The sequence below is a fragment of the Acipenser ruthenus genome, chromosome 22 (genome assembly GCF_902713425.1).
Source record: "Acipenser ruthenus chromosome 22, fAciRut3.2 maternal haplotype, whole genome shotgun sequence".
In the NCBI taxonomy this organism is placed as follows: domain Eukaryota; kingdom Metazoa; phylum Chordata; class Actinopteri; order Acipenseriformes; family Acipenseridae; genus Acipenser; species Acipenser ruthenus.
In genome coordinates this window covers 19,582,084-19,599,998 of record NC_081210.1, presented here as the reverse complement: position 1 = coordinate 19,599,998, position 17,915 = coordinate 19,582,084, and the positions used below count along the sequence as shown (strand labels likewise).

General features: G+C 37.5%; 2 protein-coding genes across 3 annotated transcripts; one reads left to right on the top strand and one right to left on the bottom strand.

Moving 5' to 3' along the window:
- The first annotated feature begins 652 nt into the window (after positions 1–652).
- LOC117431163 (myozenin-2-like) lies at positions 653–8,520 on the top strand. 2 transcript variants are annotated; one of them, XM_034051841.3, is made up of 6 exons: positions 653–806; positions 2,505–2,604; positions 4,347–4,501; positions 5,477–5,621; positions 6,127–6,301; positions 8,156–8,520. In XM_034051841.3, the coding sequence occupies exons 2-6, from the start codon at positions 2,520–2,522 to the stop codon at positions 8,337–8,339; spliced, it is 744 nt and encodes a 247-aa protein (XP_033907732.1). In that variant the 5' UTR covers positions 653–806; positions 2,505–2,519; the 3' UTR covers positions 8,340–8,520. The 2 variants fall into 2 exon arrangements, with proteins under 2 accessions (XP_033907732.1, XP_033907731.1); XM_034051840.3 differs by having other exon boundaries at positions 655–806; positions 5,471–5,621.
- Positions 8,521–8,621: 101 nt separating this feature from the next.
- LOC117431162 (pre-mRNA-splicing factor RBM22) lies at positions 8,622–16,960 on the bottom strand. Its single transcript, XM_034051839.3, has 11 exons — positions 16,779–16,960; positions 15,838–15,891; positions 15,400–15,429; positions 14,691–14,823; positions 14,423–14,523; positions 13,886–14,058; positions 11,402–11,602; positions 11,050–11,214; positions 10,021–10,109; positions 9,544–9,675; positions 8,622–9,180 (listed from the first exon to the last, which is right to left on the bottom strand). Exons 1-11 carry the CDS (start codon positions 16,830–16,832, stop codon positions 9,041–9,043), a joined length of 1,272 nt encoding a protein of 423 aa, XP_033907730.1. The 5' UTR covers positions 16,833–16,960; the 3' UTR covers positions 8,622–9,040.
- Between the last annotated feature and the right edge of the window lie 955 nt (positions 16,961–17,915).

The following is a 17,915-nucleotide window of genomic DNA, read 5'->3' as shown; positions in this document are numbered from 1 at the left end:
AGCTTATTACATATGTCCCACCAGAGGAAATGGATGTTGATAAGTTGTCTACATATGTTTACAAAGAACACGTGTTTACAATCTATTTTTACCTGATCAAGGGACGTATGTTATCCAGAAAGCTGGAGTAGACATAATGACACCCAAGCTGGTCCAATTAAAATATATTAAAAGAAAAGAAAAAAAATGAAAGGTGGACTACTGCAATACTTTTATATCCAAAGCTGTGATTGTCTGTTCCCATGGGACATGGAATTAACATGACGTAGTGCTGCTTTTTTATGTTTGCAGTTCAAGCACTGCCCATTTGAAATGGTTATATGTAATAGTTATATTTTTTTGTTTGGTGGTTGTCAGGAGCCTATGTGAAATTAATTCTGTTTCTCTCAGTCCAGCTCCCAGTGGTCACAAAACTTTTCATTAAAGCAATAGAACTGGAGTTAAACCTGACTCAATGTCCAAAATTGCTACACCTGCGATGTCCCTGGTTTTAACGAGAATAGTCAAACCCAGCTGCTCCTGGTCAGCCCACAGTGTAATGTACCCAGATCGTATTCTTATCATTAAGATGATGCAGCCAGAGACTGACTTAAAACTCCGACAGTGTTCACATTTCCAAGCCAACTCTGGCTCAGCTAAATTCAGTTTATGATGTCATGTGGAGATGTCCAAGACTTTCAGCTTGCCCAGCTGTTCCCTGAGAAGGGCTACTGGCAGGGAGGGACAACAGCAGACAAGTGTTAAGAAGCACTGTAACTCGAAGATTCTTTTTAACAGCTTTTTCACTTTTTCACCTACTGGAGCAGGTAAGTGATTGCCGGTCGGTACGTTAATTGGACTGTAAGACAAATTAACGTATTCTATAAACAGTATGTGTTAATTGATTCCAATTAAACACGCTCTACAATTACAGCATTTGTTGATGGACTCTAGCTTATTTCCCCAAATGATTTTTCAGAGCTACAAAGTTCACAGAATTAGGGCTGGGACAGGGCTTTGAAGAAGACTGCAAAATCATTGTCTAGCCATCTTTGAATGAATACAAGGTTCTGTCAGTCGTGTGAAGACTTTCATGATGTACCAAATTTAAATTGGTCAGTTGGGAGATTAAACAGTCTTTAGTTATAAATCTGTAAGAATGGTTGAAGACTATTTTGAAAGTATTAGAAAACCTATCTTTAACTTCAGTGAGGCTTGTGTCTTACAGAGACAAGGATAAAACCTAAAGCTGCATTTCAGAGATTTCTGGAGGGAATACATAAACCAAAGTCGAGATTCCCTTGCCTATTGTGTAACAAATTCAGCTGCTCATTTCCTGATTCCAGGGACTTATTAAGATTGGGGTTATATGCTGTTTATGTGTTCTGAAGGAACAATGCCGTAAGAAAATAAGAACAGAGCATACTGATGCTGCTAAACCCATGGGGGGGATGTGTTTAATTTCTATAATAGGATCTTTCTAATTAGTCTGTTTCATTTGCTTCTACTGAAAAACAAAGCCTAATATGACCTGCTTAAGGATTCCTCATAATTTGAATGAAAAAAGTCTGGAAAAGTAAAAGATTAGAACATCTAGCTACAGATAACAGACTTTAATTATGAATAAGGTTTAATTTAACATTAAGCTGATATTGAACCCTGTTTCAAAATCAAAAGGAGCTCTGCTAGACCCACCTACATATCGACAGATACAATGTTGAAAGGTCACATTGCACATGATTTGAAACCCAAAGTAAAGCTCACTGCCAGGTAAAGACAGATGTAGAGGGAAATGATAATGATAATAACTTAATATTGGAGCAACAGAACTATGAACCATACAGAATGACTGCAGACATGTCTGAATTCTCTTTATTTAAAACCATGTTAAAGAGAGTTTGCAAGCACTGTCACTCCGATTTCTCATCTCCCTGTAGTCGCAGTTTGAACCAGTCTTTATATCAAAGCTAGAGAAGAATCCAACTATATTATTATATTGGATAGAGCTTTATATTAACTGAGCAACAATTACCATGAATTGCCATTTTATAAGATACAATTTCATATTGTTATATTTTATGAAGTCATTTTGTATTTTCATTAGCCTTAACCTTAACCTAATTATCAGAGACGATTGCTGGAAATTACCTCATTATTTACTGTGTGAAAATAAATTACATTTATATCATAATCTATTTCATAATAAACTTTTCATGAACACCAAATCCCATGTTTTCTAGAATCTGAAAAACTCAAAACGAAACTTTGCTATTTCTTTTAAAGAAAAGAAGACAAAGGGTTGAGTTGGATCAAGCCAGAGCCCACTGGAATAAGCAGCAGCTGGACTTCATCAATTCACAGCACTAGGGAGGTGAAGGTGGTCAGTGAGGTCCAGGGGAATCCCCTGGTGCTGTAACATGCTCTAATACAATCCAGCTGCGGCTTATCCTCGTTGGGTAGAGATTCACATCAACCCCTAGTAGCCAGACATAATACTCCAGTACCTTTGTTTTTGTCTTTCACAGGAGGAAACTTAAGGAATGAATATGATGCCAACATCTTACTCAGATCTGGTCAAGGAGAGGAAGGAAAGGGCTCAAGCAGTTCATAAAGAGATTGAGGGAGGTAGGTATCTTGCAATAAGCCAGTACTGGTGAAATATGCTAAGGGAGTCATCTTGACTCGTATCACTAGTAATTAAGTCATTGATGTCATAGTTTGTCTCTGTTTGGTTTACAAGTGTAGGTAACTGTATATAGTGTTAATCACACTGATAAGCTGTAATTTAATAAACTAAAAAAAAGTGCTTATCAAGAATGGTTTAATAATGTGTTGTGCAATTTTAGCTGGCAGTTTTTAATTATTAAGCACAGCCTCCTTTGATATTTAGTACCTAGAAGTGGCTCTCACAGAGGTGTATAATATATAAATGAATATGATTTAAGTACGCGGTGGAAGCAACGGAAACAATGTTAAGACTTGTTAGATGTGTGCATTTCCATTTTGACTCAGATATTTCATTGGATTGTAGGTGACTTAGCTCATCAAAGTGTGACTCTGACACATGTTTTATATTGGACTGCTGATGCCATGTGCATGCAGCAGTCCAATATAAATATATTTCCATCTGCAATCCAGACTTACAGCCCTTTACAGAGTGCGCTAAAACAATGTCTATTTATAAGCCTGTTTCCAATGCAACCACTCTCCCACAAACAAACACACACACACACATGCTGTTATGATGTTTGTGAGGGCCTGTTAAAAGTGTCTTTTTTACAGCCTGCAATAAATCCTCTATAATAAATTAGTTTATTATACTGTACTTCTATGGAGTCACCTGTACAACAGTGTAGATCAGGTTCTAAGAAAAAATGATGTGGTAAAAATTTGGCAACATTTTTATGCTTTGTGAAAAAATCAGGATCTAAGAGCAGAAATTACTGTATAACTTTCAAAACTACAGCTGACTATAGGTCCTAAGCGCACTTGTACTTTAAGTCAATGGGTAAATTGCCTATTTTACCTCAAAAACAAACAGTCAGCGGTTCATACTGCCATTTCCAAAATAATTCTGGAAGCCCTCCACGTTGCTGCTTTTCCAGAATTATTTTGGCGACTGTATGTGCAGCTGTCCACACTGCCTGATGTGCTTGGCAGTAAACTTACAATCGCAGAATGGGAAGGATGAGATAAATCCACTGAGCCATCAAACAGGCTCTGCAGCTCCACCTGTTATAATCAAGATCACGTTTCCCAGTCAACGCTCTTTAAAGTCTTAGAGGGTCCTGATCTTAGAGGGTCCATTTTTATGAACTTGGTTTATTTGTTATTATTACCATATACTCCTCAAGGTGCTGGAAGGTGTCCCGAGGCATGTTAATCTATTCAGTCATTAATATTGCAAGCAGTTGGTGGAGAGAGGTAGGCAGAGGATCGTTTTGACAAATGCACTTCAATTTCATCCCAAATATGCTGCATTGGATTGAGATCTGGGGTTGTCGTGGCCATGGAAGATGGCTGAAGCCCCTGTCATGCTCTTAAAACCATTCACACACAAATTTGGCACGGTGGATGCGTGCATTAGTGTTGAAAGTAGCCATCTCTATGAGGGTAAAAGTGCAGTATTGTTGGGTCGGCTTAATCCACAGCAGGTTTATAGTGCTGTAGGGATGTCACATTATACACTGTCCCTTTAAGAGACATCATGTTCCCTTAAACTGGTAGCAATGTGTTACTGTGTAATTAATAGGGAATATCCACCAATTCATAAATTGTAAATGTAGACTTTAAATTTAGTTAAATACAGTAATACAAGTAACTGACTCAGAGTGTGAAAATGAGGCACTGTGTCTTCCCTATTTTAGACCACTTGAACCTGGGGAAGAAGATCAGCGTCCCCAGGGATGTGATGATGGAGGAGCTGGCCTTGCTTTCCAATAAGGGGTCAAGGATGTTTCACGAGAGGCAGAAACGGGTCGACAGGTTCACTCTGGAGAACATGAAAGAGGGGCCTCTCACTGTGAGTAGCACCGGTTTTCAAAACTTTCCCTATTGAGTTTAACAAAATATTATATTTGTATAATACTGCACACCAATCACTCAGCCATGATACAGTCATACAAATTCAGGAAATAAGATAAAATAGTAAAAAAAAAACAGGCATTTGACCAAGGCATCTAACCACTGTTCTGTAGAGCATATCTATATCTTTAAACACTAACAGCTGATTCACAGACCCACATTAAGGTTTATTGAAATGGGAGGTTATGTGAGCACAACATAGTTTTTGTGGGAGGTATTTTAAATCAATGAACATCTAAAATACCCACTTACTCTTGTGCACAACTCACTAACCTCCCTTTTCTAAAAACCTTGGCCCTGATTAACACCAATGATGGACTATCTTACATAAACTAAGGTAGTCCAAGATTCGTGCTAATCATGATCTACAGAACCAGCCTTAAATCAAGAGATTTAGTAGGGCTGTCATTTCAATTAGTCTTTGCCATCAATGGTGCAACAGATTAGTTTGTCGTCCTAAAGTTAGACTTGGGGTGTGGGTCATGGGCTCTGGTAATACTGAATTTCTGCAAATTATCTGTGAAAGTACAATGATGTCACTGCCATAACTGTGGTACAAACAAGAACCACCATGGAAAAAATACAAATAAATAATGAATTCAGGCATACTAAGCTGCAATGATAAGGCCAGGCTTACCTTTAAACTGGGATGTCCCTAAAAGTTTCCTACAGTAAATGTGCATTGTAATTGTGTAATTTTTCCATGCTTTTTCCTGTGCATTTAGTAGTTTACCATCATGTTTTTAATGTGCTTTACCATACCTCTGTGGGCTTTACAATGCTTAGCTTTGCTGTACCAATGCTTTCACTTTTCAACACAAACTATTGAGAGCAAGAGGAATATCCAGCCTATTGATCGTGTTAAAGTAACTGATTTCTCATATGTAAATACCCTGTTTTGTACAAGGTTCAGAATGGCACTCAGCCATTGTCAGACAGCGGGAAAGAGAATTTCAGAACAGAGATCTACATCGGGCAACCTGGCAAAGGTGATTTCCTCTCAACACTGAAGAAAAAGGCAGCTAAAAAAAGCGGAAATCCAAACTCCATTGCACCAGGTAACCAGGCAATATGCTTTCTAATCAGGGCTCAGATCCCAGATTTAGAGTTGTCTGTTTTTATAAATAAAAAAGCACTTCTACTGGAATGCTCAACACTTTACTGAGAAGCTTTCTCAGGACCATAGGCCTAATAGGGAAGATCTGGTTCAAAGCTGAACTAACCTGGGATGTGTAACCACAGGGGACCATTTAGGAATTTCCTAGATAGGAACATCTGACCCTCTCTCAACCTCTGAACTTTTAACCGCACATTTTGTTATGTGCGTAGCCACTGAGAACAAGCCAGTTTGTTAATGGTTTTCAAGTAAGGTATTGCTCTTGGGTCAGGTGTATTAACCTGACCTTCATTAACGTTGTATAGCTATTACACTGGCAGGAATCTTTGTGACCCTGCGAACCAACCCCAGCGACCTGAATGTATCCACTTTCCCTTAACTGTGTGTGTGATGGAATCCAAGCCTTTTAGATCATTTAACAGGTTTCACTGTATGTGTGTCATTAGGGTACTCTGGACCCCTGAAGGAAATCCCACATGAGAAGTTTAACATCACAGTCATCCCAAAATCCTACCAGTCACCTTGGAGGGAGTCCCTTACTGACACGGAGGAGCTCCTGCATTCCCTGAACCAACAGCTCCCTGAGCCTCCCCCGAAACCACAGTTCAGGTGCTTTAACAGGTAAGACACTCCCGAGTATCCCTCTCATTGCCTACAAGGACAGGATTCACTGCCCCGAGGGTCTAATGATAAATGAGTTCTGGTGGCTCCAGCCGATAGCCCCATCCACATTAAAATAGCAGAGTTCACAACAGGTTGTGCTTGTGACTTTTTAACTGCTTGGACATCCAGAGGTTACTTCTCTCATCATTGTATTTCAAAGCTGGTCAGTCTTTATTAGGTGGTTGGTTGGTTATAGAAATTACAATGTGTAAAAAGTTTCAAAAGTAGTTGCAAATACATTAGAAGGAAATGTATTCAAAAATCAACATTTCCCAATCTTTTTTCTTTTGCAATTGCATTTCTTTCAAGATAGTGAATGGCAATTCACCATAGGCAAGGCATTGAAAAATATGACTGCACCAATGCTATACCACTTGAATTCATTATGCTGTTTATGACAAAATGCCCCATGCACCAGAAACTGGATCTTAACCCGTTTTCAGTTTTAGTAGGTTTCGTGTAATAATATCCTTGTTTATAATGAGTGAGTGAATAGATCCACTCTGAAACAGTGAACGGGTTGTGCAGTAACATCACTGCTTGCTTCTTTGCCTAAGTGTGGTACTTTTTATAATTTCTGTGGAACACTTGCTTCTTGACTTCTCATTGCCTTTATTGGGATTCCCCATTCAGACCTTGTGTTTCTGAAAATTGATCTCAACATTGACAGAGGGGCCAGATTCTATTTAAACCTCAGAGCAGAAATCTGACACTGTCCAACACTGCCAACCTTTCAGCTCCTCCAGGCTGTGTGAGTTTACAAGATATTGAATAACGGAGACAGCACAAAGTAAATAACACAAAAGTTGGTTCAATACAAAATAAATTATATATATATATATATATATATATATATATATATACGGTAGCAAGGCAGGGATGGGGTTAAAATCCTCTCTGCCAAACACACATGCAAATGCATGTGTCAATTGTTTAATTTTATTGTTGTTAAATTATCACCTGCACCTGGCAGTTACTGTAAATTAAAGCCAGGTGCAGAGTTTAAAAGGGTGACAGCCAGCCTGTTCTGGACTGCTGAGTAGAAAAAACCAGGTAGGTGTACCTGCTGCCGAGCAGTCAGGTGAAAGGTACTGTGCATTACCGTGCTAGTGTGTAAAACAGTGGGTTTGTTTGTTAACGGGTAAACAGCTTAACTGTCCTGTTTACAGTTAGTGTGTTCCTGTATGTTTAGTTAGTGCTCGGGTAGAGCTAGGTGTTATTTTGTCTTATTTTTTGATTATTACAAGAGTGCGTAAAAGCGCTAAACCCTCAAGTTTGTGTCGGGTCTATGTTTTTATAGGGACAAACCAACGTGACAGAGTGGCTGTGTTACAATATATATATAAAAACACAATGTTTAAGAACCACTGGAAAGTGAACTTAACAAAAAAAAAACTAATTAATTCATCTAAATTGTGTGTTTGCACAACATTTGTTCTCAAGATGTAAACTAAAGCTGTTCTATACTTATAACTCAGGTACACAAATGCAGGGGCTGGGTTAGGGGTCTAACCTGAAGTTAGAGAATTAGAGTTCATGTAAATGTGCACAGGCATGTAATATGGAGTTGTGGAATCTCAGCCCTTCCATAAATAACACAACCAACAAATTACATTTTATAAGAATAAAGCAAAAGAAAAGCAATTTAGGTTTTGTTTTTATATTTAAAAAAATTAAGCAGTGTTTCAGATATTAAAACAATAAGTTTGTGGTGGCAGTTTCCTAACATTAACTATGTAGTTATTCTATAGAATTCCAGATTCCAAACAGTTTAAGAATGGATATTTAAAAATTCTAATCCATGTTTTCCAGAGCGCCTTTGCCTTTTGGAGGAACAGCAGGATACGAGAGGACATTTCCTTTGCCAGGCTTCGAGCTCTCCCATGCACAGACTGAGCCCAGCTTAAGCCTGGCTCGTATCCTAAACAGACCCAACTTCAACCGTGCACCTAGAGGCTGGGGGGTCTGCTATTCTCCAGAGTCTGCTGAGCTGTAAACCCAGGGATTACGATCTACAAATCAGAGCTATCGCACAGAAAAGCACTGCCTCCCTATCTTACTCTTTACAACCCTCATGAGCCAGACCATTCAAAATATAAACGCCATTCAATTAGGTTTTGTTTTAAAATATACAGGAGAGGGTAGTTGAGAATGGTAAACTATTTTTTTTTTCTTCCCCAGAACAAATGTACTCCAGCATCTGAACGCAACACTGTTCTTTTACTGTAAAGATGATAAGACATCACTATTAACATTAAAAAGGGTCTTGACAAGAGGAAAAGCTTGATGCTTGTTTAATGTTCTAGAAAAGAAATTACTTGAAATTGTCATGCTATAAAAATGACGTTTCTTCTGGTCATTTACACATGTAACACTAAACTAATACAATAAAAAATTAAGTATCTTTAGTTAACATGGGCTTCATTAGAAAGTTGGTTAAAGTGTACCCGGCCCTCCCCTCTCCACAAATCACAGTATTGGTACATTATAATTTAATAATGAACTGTCCCAGTGAAATTATGGTAGCTTAGAGGAAGTTTTACAGACTCCAGGTATTTTACTTGCAAATGTTCTTTACAGTAGCATGACTACATCTTCAATTGTGTAGTTCGATGTTGATCAAGCAATCTTTACATTACCAGGATAATTAAAGGGATACCAAAAACTTTAAAAAGGACAAAGACAGAAACAGGGAGGTTACGAATTCCCATGTCTGTTGGCATGGGCGCCCATTCGCTGGGGATCCTGGGAAGGGTAGTGGATGGGACCTGGGGCTCTCATGAACTGAGGGGGAGGTGGGGGTGGGCCCATTGAGTGGAACATGGCAGGTCCGAAACCTGCAGGGGGAAAGAAGTTTAGAAACCATGATGAAGTTGTTTTTGTATTTACACAGTATCCACACATGCAATTAGTGGACAGTGTTACCCAAAACTGATTTTAAATGTTCTACTTTACACTTCATTTAATACTTGTGTTTGTTTCTTATATGGAGCACTCATTTATTTTACATTTAATTTGTCTGCCCACTAACACAGTCCCAAAGATACAGGCTTTTAAAGCTTAGCCAATCACACATAGAGATAATACCATATTACACAAAATATGAATATTTAACACAATCAGTCAAGTTTAATAAATCAGATAAGCTTTCCTCAACATGTCACTAAAAATGCAATTGTGGACATCACTGTAGTTATTACCTGGAGGAGGAGGGGGTGCAATGCCTGGTGGGGGTGGCAGGGCGATGTTCATCACTGATGGAGATGGATTTGGACCAAGGTTGAAGTAATTTGCTGGAGCCTCTTCCTCTGCAACAGGGGGAGGGGGCAGGGCTGTGGGGGGGATAAAATAAATGTTAAATGAAATTGAAAAAACAAGCAAAAAAACAGTGGACTTTTGAGAACGATACATTTACAGATAATAGAACCTTTTGGGAATGAGCATTTGCACAGAAGCATAAATTGGCATAACTGGTTGCGTTTTGCCATCAAATAAGTAGCACTGCCCTTATGTTCCTTGCTACTGCAACATACTAGAACATCCCGTCACAGTCATTTAATGTCTTAATAGTATGTAAATGAGCATGATCCTGTGTCTGCTAAAATACATCTGGTTTGCGGGCTCTATGTGGGCCTGCCTATGAAAGACAAACAGTAATTTTAAACAACAACTCTTACTTCCTGGAAGACCTGGTACTGGCTCCAATCTCATGCCAGCCTCTGTGACGCCATCCTTTTCTTTCTCCTTTCCTCTCGCTGCCTGGGACCTGATACACAGGGAAGACAGGGACTTATATTAAACAAAAGAAATGGTACACTGCATCAAAAAACACTTCACTGTTTGTATGCAGAAGCAGCATGTTCACATTTTGATTACATTTCAGGCTTTAGGTGTGGTTGCCCTCTAGTGTAGTAACTTGGTCACTGCAGCAACAGCACAGGAGGCTACTGAGCAAGTAAGCTATTTTGAAGCAGCTTAAGAAACTGACTGAAATTAACAATTATATTTTCAAGAATAACTCTAGCAGCACTGAAAAAAGTTGGGAAACAGATTTACTTTGACAACGTTACATGCCAACGTCAATTAGTATTCAGCTTTTACACGGGAGAGCTAATTTGCAAGCATAAACTAGTTTCAATGAAACTATAAAGACAAGATAAATATGAACATTTTCATCTTTTTTGGCAATCATTTTTATGTTTAGGCCCTAAAGATACTAGGTTTGATTAAATTTACACAGTCTACTGAATTACAGCTTCTTAAAGTTGAGGCAGTAATCCTGCAGCTTATTAGTTCAAAGCCTTTGATTTAAAATTCTGAAGCGTAATCTCTCCACAGCCAAGGGAATGAAACAGGAAGACCTTCACACTTAAAATGCAGCTCTCACTTTTGACAAGGTTCCCAACAAAGATTAGGTCAATTCAGGGAGCTTAATATCTGGTAGAAGAAAACAAATCAGAAAAGCAATTTCTGCAATGCTTTCATTCACTTACTGCAGCTGCTATGTTCACAACATAGAAGTCCCTTACTGATGTAGACAGGGCTCTGTTTAAAAATTCATGTCAAAATGAAAGATAAATACAGCACTCACTATGCATGAAATACACTATATAAATAAAGACCATCTGTGGGCTTTAACAGCCCTCTTATTTGATAACAAATGCTTTCAAATACATTCAGCGTTAAAATTCTGCTGGATCTCTCACCTGCCCCACTTGACTGTGAGCCTGCGGCCATTGATAATCAATTTGTTGAAGGACTTTTCAGCAGCAAGTTCAGCCGCTTGTCTTGTAGCAAACTGAATAAACGCACATTGCTGCCTCTGCACTATTGTTGTGGTGCGAATCTCTCCAAACTGGTAAAAGTGATTCCTGTAAAAACAAAAGCATATTCAATTAGGTACCACAAAAGACTCCAACTCAGGTTTAAATTGACATTTTTAAAAACACTTGTTTTCTGAAGTGTAAAATCCTTCAGCTCAAGCTTCTAATTAATTCATTTGTCTGTAAATGTAAACACGTGTGTTCTTGAAATCAAAAGCAATTGAAGTGTACTGACCTGAGCTCGGTCTCTGTAACAGTGTCTCCCAGCCCGCCCACATACAAGGTTGAGATGGATTTGTCCTCAGGCGGGTCTAGACGTGGCATGGTAGAGGCTCGTTTAAGAAGCTTGTCTGCCACAGGGTCATTGATCCCATAATAACGGTCTTTAATATTCTGGTCTGCCAGGGGGTCATCTGGGTCTGTTGGCTTCTCATGCCTAAAAGTTAAAAACAGTGTTACAAGTTCAACTTTATTTTTCTTTGCACGAGACTTTCAAAAGAGATGCAAATTTTGCGAGGGTAGTTGCAGGAATTTTATTCCCCTAAATTGTGCCTTGAGAATAGCAGAAGAAAAAAAAAAAGCCTTTTTTATACTAATTTATATATGTAAAATCACAAGCGTTTTCCTCAACTCTGTAAGAGGAGTCCATCTTACAAGTTCAAAGTAGGGCTGGGTCAGTATATCGGTTTTTCGGTTTAACGCGGTTCAGGTACATTACGGCATTGATACCATTCCTTTTATTCTGCACCGCAATTATCGTAATTACTTATATAACAGTTAACATTTTTCAACTGCAAACATGCTTCTTCTAAATCAAGTGATGATACTTGCAGCGTTAGCAAAGTGTCTGATGAAGATCTTTTTGTGAACTGATACTGTACTTTGATAATGGTTTTGAAGGAAACTGTCGACACAGAATACACGTGTCAATGGTTGCGTTCTGTTACCCAGAGCTTGCTGCGCCGGCTGCTGTCTTTCTGATGTCACACGCAGCTTCTAGAGAAACGCCTTCTCCAAGCACCTTTTGTTTTAAGCAATAAGACCGACCATTTCCTAATTCTGTTTACCATCAGCTAAACAAAAGTATTTATTTAATTTTTTACGCTAAAATGTTTTAGCAAACTCCAGCACCACGTCATTTTGAGCAAATAATAGATCTTAATACTGTTGTTGTATAACACGGTGTACAACTTTAGGGTGTTCTGTTCAAGTCTGATTGTCTTGATAAATTAAAACAATTTTAAATTTTAAAATACAAAATACCAAATGTTTAAATAATTCCATGAAAAGAAGTGTGATTTGTTTGTTTTATTTTTGTGAATTACAGGAATTTATGTGATTTGCATTAGTCTTTCTTCATTCATTGTAAGCCTTTATTTTATAACGTGCATGATGTACTGTATACCGTGAAATTAAGGTTACCAGTGTATTTTTTTGTTTTAACGGTTATCATATGCAAATTTTATACTGTTTCATCCCTAGTTCAAAGTTCAAAAAAATTGACCGTCCCCCAAATCCTAATGTTAGGGGAAAATGTGTTGCATGTGTTTGACTTGACTAATTCTTAAAACAAGACACTATTTAAATACTACTTACTCCTATCAAGGAGCTTAGTGCTTAAAATATCTTTAGTCCTTGTTATTCAGAGGTACGAGAACTAAAAAAAAAACCCAAAAAAACAACATAAAATCGATACTGTCTAAATATACCAAAAAAAGATTTCCATTATTAAACATGCATTAACCCTTTGCAGTCCATTTATTAAGTGCGTGTCAGGCGCGTCAGGTCCAATTTATTTTCACACGTGCAGTTAATTTTAGACGCGCTGTTTAAAAGTATTTTTTTCCACAGTCAAACGGGTTTAAAAGGCCCTGCATATCAACAAAGCACTCACTAGGCATCTCCAGCCCCGGCCCACCCTTTCATTCGCTATAGCTTTCACATATGCTAAGAAATAAATAATAATAATAATAATAATAATAATAATAATAATAATAGTCCTACATACTGATCAATCATCTCCTGATCACTCGTTTTTATCACCAAACGCCTCAATAATGCGATCCAAGTCATTATTTTATTACTATAACATCTGAAAAAAACTCTGCAAATGTCCGTGATATCCTCTGAGCGCTGATGCAGTCACAGCCAGCTTGTTTCCTTATGGCCGCTGTTATCTGATGCCAGGGGCAAGTATGACTTCATGAGATACGCCCTTTTTTTTTTCGGCTTGTCTCGGCTCCTGTCGCTCCCACTCGGCCATTGAATGGTTTTCTCGGCTTTTTCCGGAGAAAAAATGACTAGAAACCCGTTTTTTGCATCTTTTTGATGATGTCGGACAGGGTCCGACATTGGACCAGATAAGAATAATTGCAATATCGGACCAGGTCCGACATAGGACCGCAAAGGGTTAAACAAAGCTGCTCCCTCCACTTTCATGAAATTGTTTGGGATATTGCTCTGCTACTTGCTTAGAACTTAATTTCACCACTCTTTTTTATAGCTGTGTAAGTATTCACCTTTTTTGACATTTGTTAACCTCTAACTTTGTACTGCTGCCAATTCAAAAGACCTGTACTACTCATTTCCTTTTTTCACGCCAAGCGGAAACTAAATGGCAAAATGCATGTGAAAGTCGTGACCACTGTGATGTAATCATTTCCTTAATTATGATTTCTAGCCCTGGGTACTGTAATGTTAGTAAGTTATGTCTTCCTACCTGTAGGGACACTCTTCTCCTCTCTTACACTCTCCTTTCACCCAGAAGGAGCAGATGTGGGGTCGATTACGTTTGTAATAAGGGGTGGTCCTTGCCAGTTTCAGCAGCATGTCACTGGAGCTCGGTGCTTTCCCCAGTAACCCAACCGCCCTTGTCCCATCAGAGTTCTGAATCTGCAGAGCACAGGAAACAGACTGGGGAATGAATCTATACCAATCTAGACTGTCAACAATAAATATAACAAAGCTGCAGGCTTATGTATATAAAAAAAAGTGAAACATTGAGGTCAGTCCTCACATAGTGTAGTAAAATATGTACAATTTACAGTCTTACTTTAAATTGAATGAATTATCTAATCCTGAAATATGTATTACGAAAAGGTGCAAGTATATAGACTGTTATTGGTCTTAACTACGACTGCAGTTAAATCAAAACTATATAAATTCAAAGAAAATAAAAGCTCATATTCCAATTTCTTTAACAATGGTACAAAGCCAAAACTAAACATTTTAAATGCTTATTTCATAGAAAAATTACCTCTCTTTCCATGTTCTGAGTGTAAAACTCTTTATTGACATCCGATTTCGGCATGTCGTCTTTGATGGACAGACTAGTGTCACGAACCTGGATTGGCAATCCTGGAGAAAGACAAAGAAGAGTTCATAAGAAGAGTACGAATAACAAACAGTCAATCACAGGAACTGTTACATTAAGAAGTACAAACTGGGGTGATAAATAATACTGAAACGTACTAACAGTACTAATTTCCAGGTTAAACAGTTGAAGGGGTTTAGTAGCAACTTGCCATATTCCAGATCCAGCAGACAGGTCTGACACACGTTCTTCAGTTTGCTGCATGTCTGACACACTTCTGTTTTTTTGAAGCGCATCCGCACCCCTGGGCACCAGCGAAACACTGTAAAGGGTCTGGCACAGATCTGTATGGGGGTGGGGGGTGGGGGGGTAACATAGAATTTATTTGAAACTAAAACAACAATTTGGGGCAATGATGTGATAGGAGTAAAACTGAAAATATAATTGAAAAGTACACTGAAAATTGAGAAATGTGTCGGATAAAAATGACTTTACTTTAACAGTTAAATGTATTTACTAGATGATTTATAATAAGCAATATAGTGGTGATACTGTCAGTTACGGAAAGACTTATGACACACCTGAACTCTTTGAGAGCTGCAAAGACAACCATACTATAACCAATTAAATAGATTTTGCATCTTATTATGGAATTAACTATTACATAAATGATACAAGGGCATACTAAAGACCAGCACTAGTTTGTTGTGTTGAGGTTTTTTTGGGTTTTTTTTAACCTCTTTGGGGTCTGCAGTGTTGAATTTTAAGTGCCATTAACTAAACAACAACTGTACATCATGTAATGTATAATGCTAGGCAAGTGACAACAGTTGGTTGACTTATATAATACTTGATAATGCCCAGTTGTTTTACCAAGAAGCTAGGTAGACCACTTTATAATAATAAACTGAAAGTCTTACCTTGCACTCCTTGCCATATTTCTCTTTCGTCTATAAAACAAAAAACATATTGCAATCAATATATCAACTTCACTATGATATTAAAACTTCCTATTGCCCAACATCGAATGACTACTTTTAAGTAGTATAATCTTTGGACCCAACCTAACATATAGTGTGCTTTTCTGGTGATTTCATATACTGAACCTGATTTAGAATGAATGCATGGACTTCAGAAAAAACAGACTTGGTAAAGATCTACACAGTACATTCAGACTCATTCAAAATGCATTACTGGTTAGTCAAACAACTCAGTGTGATCAGCTTACAGCATATTGAGTAGAGAACAAATAAGTTAAAACATTTTTAACTGAGACGACTTTTCTTGAAACTAACGGTATCTTGCTTACTATTTGTTCCGTGAGGGGAAAAAAAAAAAAAAAAACAGTAATAACTTACCATGCGGATATAGGGATTTTCTCCAAGGCATGTTTGGCAAAGAATGGGGAAGTCCTATAAAGAGATCGACTAGTTAGGCGAAATAACCTACTGAGGGTTTAGTGGATATTATAATGTGTTTAATAAATGTATGGCATATATTATTAACCACATTATTTAAAAGCAAGTGTGCCTAAGTGCAAGTCATAAAACTATTAATAAGTTTAATGTATGCATGTACTTATTTAAATTCGTTACTTTAACAGCCACTGGATTCGTTCACTTACTTTACAACTTAAGTGTTAAACAGATGTATATACATTTCATTATTATTATTATTATTATTTATTTCTTAGCAGACGCCCTTATCCAGGGCGACTTACAATCGTAAGCAAAAACATTTCAAGCGTTACAATACAAGTAATACAATAAGAGCATTTCATAAAAAGTAAATCCAACTAGACACGTATTTAAATTAAAAAAACAGCATTTAGTTGTTTTTTTAGTCTTGTTATGTACAGTACAATTGAGTTGTATGGCAATAGTAACAGTCCACCATTTAACACATTTATGCTTTTATAAGTTAGCAGTACAGTACGTAACGCCAATGATAAACAAGTAGGCCCCACATTTTTCCAACCACGATCTGTGTTTACTACTGGTACTGTACAGTAAAAACACCTTATCAGGAATAACACATATTTTTGCCAGTAATAAACGTCTACTCTCGATCGAAATTTGTAATTCATAAAAAGTTTTTAATTTCTGGACTGCATTGTTTATTCGCGGAACTGTTAAAAAAAAATACGTGAAGGGATCCATGCGCAAGTTTTATAACAGATGAACAGAATATTAATCCAAAGATCATAGCGTCGCCTTGTATTTACAATAATTCTACTGCAAATGGCCCCAGGTTTAATTTATGTAATCAGTATTTTAGAATAACTAATATTTAATCATACCGCGTCTTCCCAGTTTTGCCTATTGTAAGTGTTCGCTCCCAACGACGTCGCCATCTTGCAAACACGTCTCCCACAATACACCGGAACAAGTCAATAGACCCGCCTGTATCCCAGCATCCACCAGCAGAACACAACGCACTCTCGCTCGGTCAAGAAGTCACTGAACAAAGTAGAAAGGCAGTTTGATCTGTATAGTGGCAGTTGTATACTGTTGTAAGACTTCATACATTATCACGAAACAATGATAAGATAGCAGTCAAATATGCTTTAAAATGCCTCAAGGTTACTTAATATAAAGCTTGAGTTTCTGAGAAATTCAAGACAATTCCAATCATTGAAATATATCTATAGTGTGTATGGTGTTTATTACTGGACTATTTTTGTTGTCACAATATGACACAATTCTGGTGTTTTTAACCACGACATTTGCCAATAAATTACTTCCAACAAAATAATGTGTTGTTTACTCGTCGCCCGATTTCTGAATAGAAGACGGGTCCAAGCACCCCTTATAAAAGTTTACAACGATCGTGGGAGTTGTATAGCAAGGTTTAATTCTTATTCAGATTCAAATCAAGGTAAAAGCATATGACCACTGTAATCATTATAAAAAAAACCCCAGTGTGCTATGGTAAGCATTTCACATGAGTAAAAGATTAGCTATGTTCTAGTTTATGAAAATTGCCATGTTAAACAAAACCAAGTTGGGCCTTCTTATCCATACATAAACACAGTTTAACTTGGCCATTTCTTTTCAACTCGAGACAGTAGCTGGCTCCTTGTTCTTTTAAGTACTGTAAATGTAAGCAATAAGGCACAACAGGGTGTGGGATATACTCCAATATGCACACGGCCCGGGTGCTTTATAAGTCACGAGGCGAAACCGAGTGTCTAACCGCCAGGGGCGTGTGGATATTAGAATATATCCCACACCCTGAAGTGCCTTATTGTGCTTATAAAATGGTTCAACAAACTAAATAAAATAAAAAAACAAACCTAAAAACATCTTTTAATTAACAAAAAAGTAATTTTTATTAAATATCCTTCTGCTTTTGACCTAAAAAATAGTCCCTTAAAACTTAAAAAAAATGCATAAAAATGTATTATTATTATTATTATAATAATAATAATAATAAT